This window comes from Lathamus discolor, chromosome 4 (genome assembly GCF_037157495.1).
Source record: "Lathamus discolor isolate bLatDis1 chromosome 4, bLatDis1.hap1, whole genome shotgun sequence".
Taxonomy (NCBI): Eukaryota; Metazoa; Chordata; class Aves; order Psittaciformes; family Psittacidae; genus Lathamus; species Lathamus discolor.
This window is the reverse complement of record NC_088887.1, coordinates 29,852,161-29,865,226: the sequence shown is the minus strand read 5'-3', so window position 1 is coordinate 29,865,226 and position 13,066 is coordinate 29,852,161. Positions and strand designations below refer to the sequence as shown.

The 13,066-nt window shown below is 43.1% G+C and overlaps 1 protein-coding gene across 6 annotated transcripts in view; it reads left to right on the top strand.

The window, feature by feature from the left end:
• The window catches only part of TIAM1 (TIAM Rac1 associated GEF 1), a 194,867-nt gene extending 184,581 nt beyond the window's left edge, over positions 1 to 10,286 (top strand). For 4 of the 6 annotated variants that reach the window (XM_065676795.1, XM_065676794.1, XM_065676793.1 and 1 more), the window contains 6 exons: positions 788 to 896; positions 2,435 to 2,493; positions 3,839 to 3,941; positions 4,685 to 4,772; positions 5,641 to 5,813; positions 7,771 to 10,286. In XM_065676795.1, the coding sequence (XP_065532867.1) occupies positions 788 to 896; positions 2,435 to 2,493; positions 3,839 to 3,941; positions 4,685 to 4,772; positions 5,641 to 5,813; positions 7,771 to 8,255 (1,017 nt within the window). In that variant the 3' untranslated portion in view covers positions 8,256 to 10,286. The remainder of the gene's footprint in view (positions 1 to 787; positions 897 to 2,434; positions 2,494 to 3,838; positions 3,942 to 4,684; positions 4,773 to 5,640; positions 5,814 to 7,770) is intronic. The other 2 variants (XM_065676796.1, XM_065676797.1) reach the window with 1 other exon arrangement.
• Positions 10,287 to 13,066: the final 2,780 nt, after the last annotated feature.

Sequence of the window (13,066 nt, the reverse complement as noted above, 5' to 3'; positions counted from 1 at the left end):
GTTAATCTGGGAAAGGAAGCAGTTAGCACATCTCTTAGTGTTGCTGTTCTAATTGGGGAGCCCTCAGATTGTTGTACTGATGGTGTTTGTGGTGTCCTTTGGTAAAAGTCAGATTTCACTGGCAGGAGGGTTGGGGAATGGGATAACGTAGCCCCTAGACTCGGGATAGACTGGGGATAGTCCTTCATTTGTCAGTCTGGAGACTGTAAGTCAAAGTGAAAGATTTGGTTGCTGCAGTATTAGTAGGTATCTCCCAACAATTGTTATGAACTCCTTTAATTAGTCTGTTTCCAGCAATGTGGTTTCCACAGATGAGCCATAGGGTGAAATCAAGAGCCATAGCAACTGTGAGGAGGAAGTGCTTTGTTTGCTTCACATAATGTGGTCTCTAAATTTTACCCCAAACTCTGTGTGTGGGATGGGGGCTATGCTTAAATGTTCAAAAAAAATGAAAAGGAGCTGGTAGGGAGAAAGATGGACAAGGAGAAAAAAAAATGCAAGGAAAATATCTGGGGTTTGCCCTGAGTTCCCACCAAATTATGAGAGCCAGACTCTGAGTTTGACTTTTCCTAATTTATGCTCACCAGTTAAGGGTTTACATGCATCTGTTGCCCACTGTCACAGCCTGTTTGCACATGCTTGCAGTCATCTGATGAAATATTCCAAAAGTTTGCATGTGGGGCTTTTTATTGTTTGTTTGTGAATAAATTTCAGTCCAACTTTCTTGAACTGAAAATTTAAGTAAGCTTACTTGAACTGATTACACGTTATGTCTTTGTGTTGACAGGTTGCAGACCTTTCAATGGGAGACTTGCTCTTGCATAATACAGTGATATGGCTGAATCCTCCTGCTTCACTGGGGAAATGGAAGAAGGAACCTGAGCTGGCAGCATTTGGTTTGTATCCTAGTAATTTTATTTTCAATGCCTAAAAGACTGTCAGCTGTGAGTTTGTGGATACTTGTTGAAGGTAGTTGAACATTGCTGTCCGCAGCGTTGTCTGGAGCTTAAAACTGTATTTGTCTCTTTGCTGCAATGGTCAAATTTTCTTTGTGTTGATCTAAAACTGGTGAAGAATTCGGAGGTAACTGCTATAATAGTGCAAGAGTTTCTTAAACCTGTATCCAAGGCTATGAACTGAGAACTATATAGAAAGCTATTTGTCTCTGAAAAGATATAGATCAGTAGTCTGGTCAATGCCAAGTAACTCTACTTCATGTCCTGTAGAATGTGATGGTGGCTTGCAGAGGCTTTGCCTTTTTTCTCTGTGCCTTCTGCCAGAAAGAACTTGTCTATCTAAGCTTTAAGAAGTGCTTAAAAGCTAAGCCAGGACTCCCAGTGGGTTGCTTTGGAGTGGTCTCTTTCCCTCCAAGTAGAGGTCTCTCTTGGGTGGTCACACTAGAAACTGAGACTGCTGTTGGCACAGATCTTGAGGTCTCTCCACTGAATGGAAGTATGGTCCCCTGGAAAGGTACGTGATAGCTTATATTGACTAAATCACACATTTCTCTTATTTTCGGAATTATGTCAAGTAATGCAGAGTGTGCTAAGCTTTCTTTATTTGATCCTAAATTCTTTAGAGGCAATGGGCTTTATCCTTGTTGTTTCCAGAAAGTAATGCTGGTTAGGAAGCCAGTGATTTTTTTTTTTTTTTGTTTTATATGAAACACGTAACAAGTGAAGGCTTTCAGCTTTTCTGTGGAAGAACATAATAAAATTGACTGCTTTCTTATAAGCTGGGAAAGCACATGGTCATATCCTGAAGCTGAATGGCCTCATGGAAGCTGCTAGGAATGTGCAGCAACTGTTAATTACTCCAAAAAATCTTTGAATTAGTTTCATAAGGTGCCCAAAATTAAGTGTCCATGCAATTCAGTCTGAAAACAAAGGATGCACTTGAGACCTGAAAGAAGAGATAGCAAGGAAAACTGGAGTCTTGAAAGACAAACTTCAGCTCCATGTGGAGGTTATGTGGGAGGAACTGGGTTACACCTCTGCTTGCCAGTAGTGCTCACTTTTTGATTCAGTATAGATCTCTGTCCCACTTGCAAGTAGTTCAAATCCTGTCCATGCTGACTGGCTGCACGTAGCTGGATGCTCCTCATTTGTCCAAGGTGAACTTAGCTAGGGGGATTAAAGGTTTCTAAATAATTTTTATGGAACTGTTGCTATTTGAATAGTTGTTCTGATAATAATAACTTAAACTCTTTAAGTTTCAAGTGACTTTGAAGTAGCCTGTTCTTGTGTGGTAAAAGCTGTTGAGCTTGGGTTTTTTGGGAAGAGTATACAAGAGGGCTGGTAGGTTTACTCCTGCCTTCCGTCCCTGACTCAGGCAAGGGCTGTCTGAGCAGTTGAAAGGTCTGTGGTGATGGGAATAGAGGAGACCCATTCCCATCCTTACTGACTAGATGGCTTTTGTTTCTAACTTTCTCTAGTGTTCAAAACTGCTGTGGTCCTTGTGTACAAGGATGGTTCCAAACAGAAGAAGAAACTTGTAAGTTGCATGGACTATTTTGGTGATGCTATGTACATTTGTAGTGCTGCAATCAAGATTTGCTTTCCATAAAGCTGTGGTGCTAGACTGTGCTTATATGTGATCCTTGTTCTCAGCCACACAACTGAGGTTCTGGCTAATGCCAAGTGGCCTGCTGTTCATCCTGGGTGCAGCAGTCTGAAAGCATTCATTTAGTTTATCCTTTGCTCTCATGTTGCTTGTGCTATCCATTCCATGCTGTGGAGTGGACTTCCATGAAACAAGGTATCACCTTGAACATCTCTCGTGTTTGACTCTTTGGTCAGTGTATATGAACCAATATGAGAGCTGATGTCTGTCAACTTTCTTAGGGAAACACAATGCCCTCATTTCAGCCCTGACTGTTGCATGCCACTGAGCAAGTGCTGGCTGCTCTCAGCTAAATTAAATGAGCCTACAGTATATAAGTACTAGTGGATCCTACTGGAGTTTGGGTTTAAAAATTAAAGCTAAGCTTGATGGTAGACACATGCTACAATAGGGAACACAGTTTATATTATTACAGAAAACGTTTTGGTTCCCATGTATTGCATAAACTGAAGTGTGATTTGCAATGCTTATACGGTTTGTCAACTGCCCACAAGATAACTTTGGAGTGACTAAAGCAAAACTAAAGCTGAGGAAGTTGGGGCTGTTCAGCCTGGAGAAGAGAAGGCTGAGTGGGGACCTAATAGCAGCCTTCCACTATCTGAAGGGGGCCTACAGGGATGCCGGGGAGGGACTCTTCGTCAGGGACTGTAGTGACAGGACAAGGGGTAATGGGTTAAAACTTAAACAGGGGAAGTTTAAATTGGATATAAGGAGGAAATTCTTTCCTGTTAGGGTGGTGAGGCACTGGAATGGGTTGCCCAGGAAGGTTGTGAGTGCTCCATCCCTGGCGGTGTTCAAGGCCAGGTTGGATGAAGCCTTGGGTGGGATGGTTTAGTGTGAGGTGCCCCTGCCCATGGCAGGGGGGTTGGAACTAGATGATCTTGAGGTCCTTTCCAACCCTAACTATTCTATGATTCTATGATTCTAATGCATGTTCGTGCATGTATGTGCAGTTGGAGGAGAGAATGCGGCATTGGTCTCAAATGACTGTTGAAGTCATTAATAAGACTGACTGGCCTTATGGTTGCTTTTGTCTGGATTTTAGCAAGTTCTTGATGGATAGGCACTTCAGTGACACTGGTTACTAGGATGCTGTAGTGAGAAAACAAGAATTGCAAGAAGTCTCTAGCTGGACATTCTCCTTGCAGGGCACAGGAGAACTTCGTGTCTCTCTCAAGGTGTCTCATTTCCTAATGGTATTTTGAAATTCTTCCAGGGAGGATCACATAGAGCTTCAATTTATGAAGACTGGGATCCATTCCGCTTTCGACACATGATACCTTTAGAAGCACTGCAAGTTCGCGCGTTGGCGAGTGCAGGTAATGTTCCCGCTGTTTGGCAGGGTTCTAAGTGTTTGGCCAGGGGGTGTTCATTGACAGATGTTTGTCCTTAGTACATGTGCATGCAGTTTCTGGGACCTGAAAAAGGAACCCTTAACCTCAACATCCATAACAGTCCCGGGGAGAGAGATGAAGGAGCAAAAGCTCCAGTTGTGTATCTCTGGTTTGTCAGTACTTCCCTGAAGCCTAGGCAGGGTTCTGGAAAAACAGGGCAAAGTTGTTGCTGACTCTGGTTCACTCCGTTCCTCTTCTGGAGACTAGAAGGCAATCCTGCAGCTGTGAGACAACAGAGCTAGTGAATTCTTGGGTTTTGTGGTTGATGGCTTCATGTGAAACTTGTTTAAAATTATGAAATTTTTAATATTACAATTTGCTCCCTTTCTAATGCATAAGAGAAATTGGAAAGAACATGGGGGGTAGCTGTAGAATGTGACATTATTCTATGGAATACCTGAAAAGCTAGATTGTTTTTGTTTGGGTGTTGTATTTTGGGTTTTGGTTCGGGTTTGAGATTTTGGGGGGTTTTCCCCATTTTTTTTTATAGGAATGAGTGCATATAAAATACTACTAGGTTTTGGCAAGTTTAAGTCTGTTGTTTCATCAGTCACTTGCCCACTGCTGCCTTTCAGTCATGACTTAATATTATTAGCAGAATTATTGAATAAATAATCAAGTTTAAATATAAGAAACTTATATGAAGTTCTGCTTGGTTTTCACTTTAGATGCAGAAGCCAATTCTGTATGTGAGATTGTCCATGTTAAATCTGAGTCTGAAGGCAGGCCAGAAAGAACGTTTCACCTTTGCTGTAGGTAAGCGTGTTACTGTATTTTCAATGGCAGCTGCATCTCTGGACCCCAGCTTGTCTGTGTCTTTGTTTTCAGGCAGTCTGTGAAGAGCAAGCTAGGAAAGCGGGGAGAGTGTGTTAAAGCCTTATTTCTAGCAAGAAGAATTTCTTAAAATGGATTAAAATAAAGACATATATTTCATGAGCCTTGCACCATTATAGGAATATCCTTATTACAGTTTTCCTTTTAAAATTTACATCCAGTTGAACGCCAGCAGTGCATCTTTATGCCAGGTAGCTGCTAATGTGTCATGTTAAGCTGGCACCTTTCATGCCACTACATTCTGACTCCTGCTCTTAGGGTGTTGCTCTCTCCTTAAGTAAGCTTTGTCCATCTTCATTGTGGTGGTTGCACTGATGTGTTTTAGAGTTCAAATAAGAATGTGGTACACAAGTAAACCAGAATCCAACAGAGCTGATACCAAGCCAATTCCTACTACTAGCTAGTAGAGAGTTGCAGGACTTTTGTTTGGTGTGTGTTAACAGGAGGCAAACGATTTAATTAGTCACCATAGGTCAGCTTGATGTGTATCGGACAAAGTGAAGTGTGTGATAGGTAATGGAGGGAAATAAAGCCTCGAGGGGGGTAAATGGCTAAATGTTTTGTTAATGAACAGTGTATTTGTTTCCTTGGATGTCCGTTGCAATGACTATTGATTTAGCTTTGCTTTGAAAATTCTGTATTAAATGGAGTCTTCTCTCGAGGAAGTGCATGCCAGTCAGTTTGTGCTGTCTTAAATTACAGAGCTGGCCATTATTTATCTCATTTACAGAGAGCTTTTAGCAGTTCCCAAGAGATAACACTGCCTTTTGTATTCTTGCCTATGTTTCAGTTCACCAGAACACAGGAAGGACTTTCTGAAGGCTGTGCACTCGATTTTACGGGATAAACACAGAAGACAACTTCTTAAAACCGAAAGTTTGCCCTCATCCCAGCAATATGTTCCTTTTGGTGGAAAAAGATTGTGTGCTCTAAAAGGTGCAAGGCCAGCCATGAACAGGGCAGGTACTGTAGGGCTACAGACTTTCAAGATCCCAGTAACCCCAGCACCGTTGTAGGACATGTGGCGGTGTCTGTTACTTGTCTATTAGGATTAATATTCTCTCCTGCATATGTAAAACTGCTTGTTTTCCATGCTTCACCTCCTTGAGAGCCTTACATTGCCTCTATTTACCTTGCTTTGCACTCAAGGCTCTGCTTCAGAGGAGTCCTCCTGGTGAGGAAGGAAGAAATGGGATTCTTGTCAATACCGATTGGCTGTGCACTTTAATCTGGAGACAGGTTTCAGCTGAACAAAGCAGAAGCCTGCTGCATATTTCTTAAAAGCATGTACAGAATTTCAAGCTAACCCTAGCACTTTTAAACTAAAATGCACAAGAAAAATCAGCTCCCCTGAGTGAGTGGCTTTGTTTGAAGAGATAGCATTGTATGTCCTCCATTTTAGCCTTTTCAGCTCTGTTGCTAAAGGGTACGTGCTTCTACTTCTCACATTTTGAGAAGCATGCACTTGATACTATTCTTTTTGTAATGGCCTGTCCTAAACCATGGATTTTCCCTTTCAGTTGACTTCAGGCAAAAACAGTGAATCCCAGGGAAAAGCATGTTTTCATTTTCAGAACACTAGATGATGGAGGGAAGAAACATTTGCTTCCAACTGAAAAGTACATGGCACCACTGCATGTTTTGTTCTGGTCTGGTTTTGGGTTTGGTTTATCTTTTTCTGCTCATTAGATCCAGCAATGTCTAGGTTTTCTGTTCCTCTTCTGTAATGGGCAGGCCAGACCAATAACATTTGCAGCGTGGCTTCTCACTCAGGGTGTTGCTAGCCATCTGCCTTAGAGACCCTTAAAATGTAAGGGAGAAGAATCGAAGGAGGGCCAAAATGCAACTGTTTTAGCACAGTGCTTATTCAGCCAGCCTGTTGGGTTAATCTGCTGCAGATGCCAAACCTTCTTTCAGTTTGGCTCATTGGCACATTTGCATGATGAATTCTGCAGGGATTAAAATCTCCTCTTAAAGTCCAGACCTCTCACTACAGTTAAAATTTACAACTGCTGAGCTATCGTACTTAATGCATGTTTTGAGGTTCAGGAATATTAAAATGTAACCTCACCCTCAAGCTAGAGTTTAATAAATACATACTGGAAGTGCTAAGGTGCTGTTTAGTGGAAGGGGACAAACTATAACGTGGAAGTTCACCTGCTTGCCGTGGAGCTACGTGTGAGTGCACATAAAGCACTGGAATGCCTGCAGGTCCTTCAGCTGCAGGATTCATCCCGTTTTGCCTCACAAGCCTCTTATGAAGATGTTCCAACACAGAAGATGTGAATTTGCTAATTGGGCCAGTTGCAAAAGCTAGTAGACCAGCTGATGCTGAGTAAGGAACTTCTGAAAGTTTTTCTGGTACTGGGGTTATCTGTTTTTTCCCCCCTAGTAGGGAGGGAGGGGGAGGGAAGCAGCAGAGCCTGGACAGGGAACTTACATCCCCATAAATAATGCAGCGATTGCAGCATTTTCAACACTGAGGTAACTACTTGGAAACCTGTAGTTTTGCTTTTACCTGGGACAAAGCAATTTCCGACACTGAAGTGTAAGGGTAGTTGGTTTTCGCAGTGTGCTGACAGCAGGGCACTGCGTGTGAGAAGCTGAGCTGAACAGATGCACTTTGTGCTAGCTGGCTGCCTGCCTACGGCTTAGGAGGAACAGCAGTTGTGGGCCATTAGCCCAACTGTGGATCTGAGTAGCAGAAACTCCCTTTTTCAGCTGGAGAGAGACCTGTGCTGAGGACCTGAGTGAAGTGTGACTTGTTTGCAGAGAGTATGCCGAATGACTAGGTCGTTCGTGGGAGTCTGCCTGCTTTGTGCCTAGTGGTGTTAAATAAAGGGACCTGGAAGACTGTCTTTTAAAGAGAGTTGTACTGTGTGTAAAAAGCCCGTGGGGTTTTATCTTTGTGTGTGCGCAGTGTCAGCCCCAAGCAAGTCTCTTGGGAGGAGGAGGCGGCGGCTGGCCCGAAACAGGTTTACCATTGACTCAGATGCCGTCTACACGAGCAGCCCTGAAAAAGAGCCCCAGCAGTCCACACACAGTGGGGACACTGACCGCTGGGTAGAGGAACAGTTTGACCTTGCTCAGTATGAGGAGCAGGAGGACATCAAGGAAACGGACATCCTCAGCGATGACGATGAGTACTGCGAGGCCATGAGAGGTGCTGTGGCCGACCGAGACCTTCAGGAGCGGCTGCAGGCGGCCTCCATCACGAGCAGCCAGCCGTGCCAAGGGGACCACCCACGTGCAACCATGGACACGCATGCCTCCAGGATGACCCAGCTGAAGAAGCAGGCGGCCTTTTCCGGCATCAACGGCGACGTGGAGGGCCACGGCGAGGAGGTCATCTGGGTCAGGCGTGAAGACTTTGTCCCTAGCAGGAAACTGAACACAGAGCTCTAAACCAGTCCTCTTCCCCGTCTAGATGTGTAGGTCTCCCCATCCCACCCTCATCCCTCCCTCCTGCCCCCGCACACTGCGGAGAGCTGGTCCCGATAGATTGCACACTTGCACACACCATTTCGGCAGCTGAATTGGTCCAAAGCCATGTGGCCACACTTTAGGCAACTGTAAAACACTCAAAACCTGGAACAGAATAAGCTTAAGGTCCTGTCTTATGTTACCAAGGGCTTTCACACTATTTTATTTATTCTAAAATAATCAGGGGCTGAAATCAAGTACGGGGAGAATATAATCACTGGAAAACAAATTACTCTGGATGTCTTAACCTACATGCAGCGAACTAGCTTAAACAGAGCACAACGAACAGAGGGGTTTATAGCCGTAAAATGTCAGTTGTAGGCTCATCTCCTTAATGAGGAAACTGCCTTTTTAATGTGTACAGTTGCAGTACTCGTATTACTTTTCCCTCTTTAAATGTAAGAGACTATACATGTATTTTAGGAGTGTGTGAGGAAAGGTTTGGGATTTATGTTGTGTTAAGTCCTCTTGGTCTGTGGCTGGTCTAATTTAATGTCAATGTTGGAAGCTCTAGTTTTACATACTATTGTAAAGATGCCAAACTCTCTTAAAAGAGATCCAAATTTAACACTTGAAGAAATATTTTTTTGTACTTTACCTGAGATGCAGGGGCACAAAGGGATATGAGTTTTACAGCATTAGCGTAGCTCCACGTCTAGGATGCAAAGCTAGCTTTTTGCAGAGGGATAGGAATGGTGGTTTTATATTAAAATATGAACTGGAAACTCTTATTTAGGTATAACTTTCTTCAGGAAGAGGATTATTGTATATGTTTGAGACTGGAGTTTAGTTAGATAATAAAAAGAATAAAATAAAATTACGTGACTGAACTGTAGTGGACCAAACTGATCCACCTCGGAAGGAGGTTGGAGTGCAACCTTGCTGGAGCCAGTGTGGCAACATCAGAGATCCATTTGGTCCACTCTCTCTGGCAAAGTTTGGGCTTAGGGGACAGGGAATTCATGGCCAAAAAACTGACCTCATCCACTCTGCTACTGTGGGTGAAACTAGTGTATTTTAATTCCTTTATAAAAGCTTTTCCACTGCAATAGATTATGAACAAGTTCTACACAAGTGAACCTCTTTAACATTTTAAACATCTAAAACAGGGTAAAATGTGACTAAAATCTTGTGGTTTTTAAGTAGACTTCCAAATACGAAACACAAAATGGCACTTTTTTTTTTTTTTTTAAGATTTATATAGCTTTTCCCACTTCAGTTTCACCTGTAGGAAAAAAGGAAGATTCTATGAAATTTTCTTTTTCTTTTTTTTTCTTTTTTTGTTGTTTCATTTTTGTTTGTTTGTTTTTGATGGTATCTATTGATGTTTGACACATTAGTAGGTACTTTGAAAACCTTAAATTTTATAATAGCTTTAGGATTATATTTTATAAAATCCACTCTGACTCTATTTTAAAGCATAACAAAAATTATTCCCCCCCAAAATCCATCACTGTCTTTGTGTCCCAGCTAGCATTCTCCCCTTGCCCCCTTCTTTCTGGTTTCTGGTGCACTATACTTGATCTTATGAAAGCTTTCTCTATTAACTTTTTGCTATTTTCTGATTTCTTTTCGTAAAAGCTTTAGGAAGGTTTCTATACCCTTTGTATTATCACATCATTGTTTTATATCATCTACGTGTCAGTTGTGTCCCAGCATATTAGAGAAGCGGAGGTTTTAGGTGTCCTATGCTGTACCCAGTGGAATACAGTCAATGCTGAAATACTGGAAGGCTGGTACTGGGAAGGTACCGTTGTTCTTGTACATAATGTCATGACATGTCTATGTCAAAGGTTCTTATATATTTCTTTTATAAGCTGAAAGAAGGTCTATTTTTATGTTTTTAGTTCTATGAATGGAACGTTGTAAATGCCTGTCAGAAATAAAATACTGGGAAAAAAAATACAAGAGAGTGGTACGTGTATGCTCCAGCACATGTGCCTGTCTCAGTGGAGGCAAGCAAGTAGAGGCCAAATCCTACAGCAGATGAAGCTGTTGGGATCATTCTCCTGGCTTTAAGAACCTCTAGGGAGTCTCCTGAATAGTAAGTTTTCCATCCTTGGCAGAGCGTGCCCTGTATCGTGTGTGGGTATTTCCTTACAATGGGTTCAGCCTGTCTGGGCTCTGCTTTTTTTGGGGGGGGCATGAGCTCAGGGGTAAGTAACAGCTCCTTTGGCCAGCATGTGGTGAGCTTCCATCTGCCCCGCATGAAAGACTAGGACAAGCTTGTTGGCCTCCCCTCGCTCCGATGGAAACTTCAGCTTTACTTAGTTATTAATTTCCCCAGTGGAAGGTGCAAGCATAGGACCTTGCCTGTTAGAGGATAGGAAACAAGACAGACATGCGATCAAATGATAGATGCCAGTATTTGCCCACAGTGTGCCTGTTTGATGTGCACCTTGAGACAAAATGAAGCTTCCCTTTAGTGGCACCACTGACTTGAAAACGGCATGGTCAGCAACACTGTTCCCCGAACCCATGAAGCTGCATCAACCTCTACTGAAACATGAGTGCAAAGCATGCTCAGTAGAGAACAAATGTGAGCAAGTGTGAACTTACATTTTAAATGCCACCATCTCTGTTTAGATGTGTTCATGTGTTTGTCTCCACAGGTTTAGTGTGTTTACTAACACGGCAGGGGGTTTGGAACTACATGGTCTTAAGGTCCTTTCCAACCCAAACCAGTCTGTGATTCTGTGGTAACTATTGCGATGTTTCTAGCAAATCACTTCAGCTTTCAGTTGGTATATGAAGCTGCTTAAAGAGCTTGTCCTACTGCAATAACATCATACCTTGCATTAAAAATTCATATGATGTAGCTCACTTATCACATAGCAAGCCTTACACAGAAGGTGTGGTAGGTGAAAGTGTAATGCAATGGATCAGTTCATGTATTCCCACCTACCAGTTGCTGTAGCTTAGGAAAGAGCTCTCAGCCTAGACTCTGCTGGTATTTTGCCAAAGCGAGAATTGCTATTTTCTTTCTTATGTCTATAATTAGTCGGGCCCATTTCTTTTCATGTGCTGGTCATAAAGAACCTTAAATGCATATTATAAAAAGAGGTAAAGAAAAAAGAAACAAGTAGCAAATTCCAGCAGAATTCTGATTACATTGGAAGAGTTCTCTGGTCTCACCATGGCTGGTTGTTTAGGCAAACCCCCTCCCTTTTGGGTACTGAATTTTAGTCCAGATATAAAGGAGTGTGCCATGGGTTGGTGTTTTGGGCAGCCTGGGCAGGAACTGGCCCATGGGTGAGACTTGACTCGCACCACTTCTCTTTTAGGGGAACCAGAAGTAGTGACGTACCGGGTTATGTGGATTCTGGCAGATTGTCCCCAAAAGGTGAGCTGGTGGACATGAGGGAACGGGTTTATTAGAAAACAAGGGGCTATTGCCAGAGCTGTGAGAAGAGCCTTGGGCAGCCCCTTGGTCTTGCCCGCAGTAGAAGAACAGCAGCAGTCATCTGGTGGGAGCACAGTCAGCCGGTAACACTGAGGTTTGGGAAGTGCTTTTCTTAGCTGGTTTTACCAGTCAGTTGTTGTTTGTTGTCTTCTCGGGCAGCCTTGCTTTCCTTGCACCACTTTCAGGACAGCACAGGAAATACTTTGTTTCTGAGGCTATTGTCTCTGCAAATAACGTGGCAGGAATGTCACCCTGCTCCTTATATGTGGCTATTTTAAATGTAGCCATATAATCGTGGAGACAGCAAACAGTGCTTCCCATAGCTCGTGTTCCCACTCCCGGTGTCTTCAGCAACTTGTTTTCCTTTCCGTTTTATTCTCAGCAGTTGCTGAGGTACTTCTGCTGAACACTAGGCTCTTCATTTTCAGCCCTTTCAATTGCGACACCTGTCATGCATGTTGATTGAAGACTTGTCAGCGTGTCAGTATTACTGAATGAATCCAATCCAGTATTTCGAAGCTTGCTGCGTCTCTGCCTTATTCTGGGGGGAAATTAGGAGAAAGCAAGCCTTTGAAAAATTGCTTCCTCTGTTTCCTTTCAGCAGCATCCTGCTAATAATAAGTAGTGCTTCTGCACTGTATGTGGGCATGAGCTTGAGTCGGGTTTTGCGATAATGAAATCTTATAGCAGCCTTAAGGCCTGCATAAATTGTTCCCATTTTAAACCTGACAAATGAAAGCAGTACACACAAGGAAGGGTACACACGAGGTTATGCAGCAAGCCTATGGTACCTACCAGTAGGAGACTTACAGAAGGCTGTTTAGCCATTAGTCTGGAGGATGTTTGCTTTTTGTTAATGTAAAGAAATAATTAGCCAGAAGTAATAAGGAACCCTTTCTTATGGCAGAGTAATAAAGTGATCAGAAAAATCACACAGACTGCTGGGGCAGCAGGGGTTGGTTTGTCCATGATGTGCAGCTGTGGTATCAAATTTGCTTTCTCCTTTCAATTCTGTGTTTCCAATTAATTTAATCAGAGGGGGAAGGATGTTGATGAGTCAGTGAATAATTGTCACCAATGACATATTTTCCGTGGAGGAAATAAAGACATGGTTTCTGTGGCTGTTCCCCTCCGTGCAATGATGTTACAGCTTATGCTGACTGTAGTTGGCCTCAGGAGAATATGCCTCGGTGCGCCTGCTTGTGCCAGCTCAATCCTTGCAGGGGGTCCAGAACCATGTGGAGAAAGCTTTGAGCAGCCTGGTCTGATTCCAGAGCTGGCCCTGCTTGGAGCAAGGGGTTGGACCAGAGACCTGACTGAGGAGCCTTCC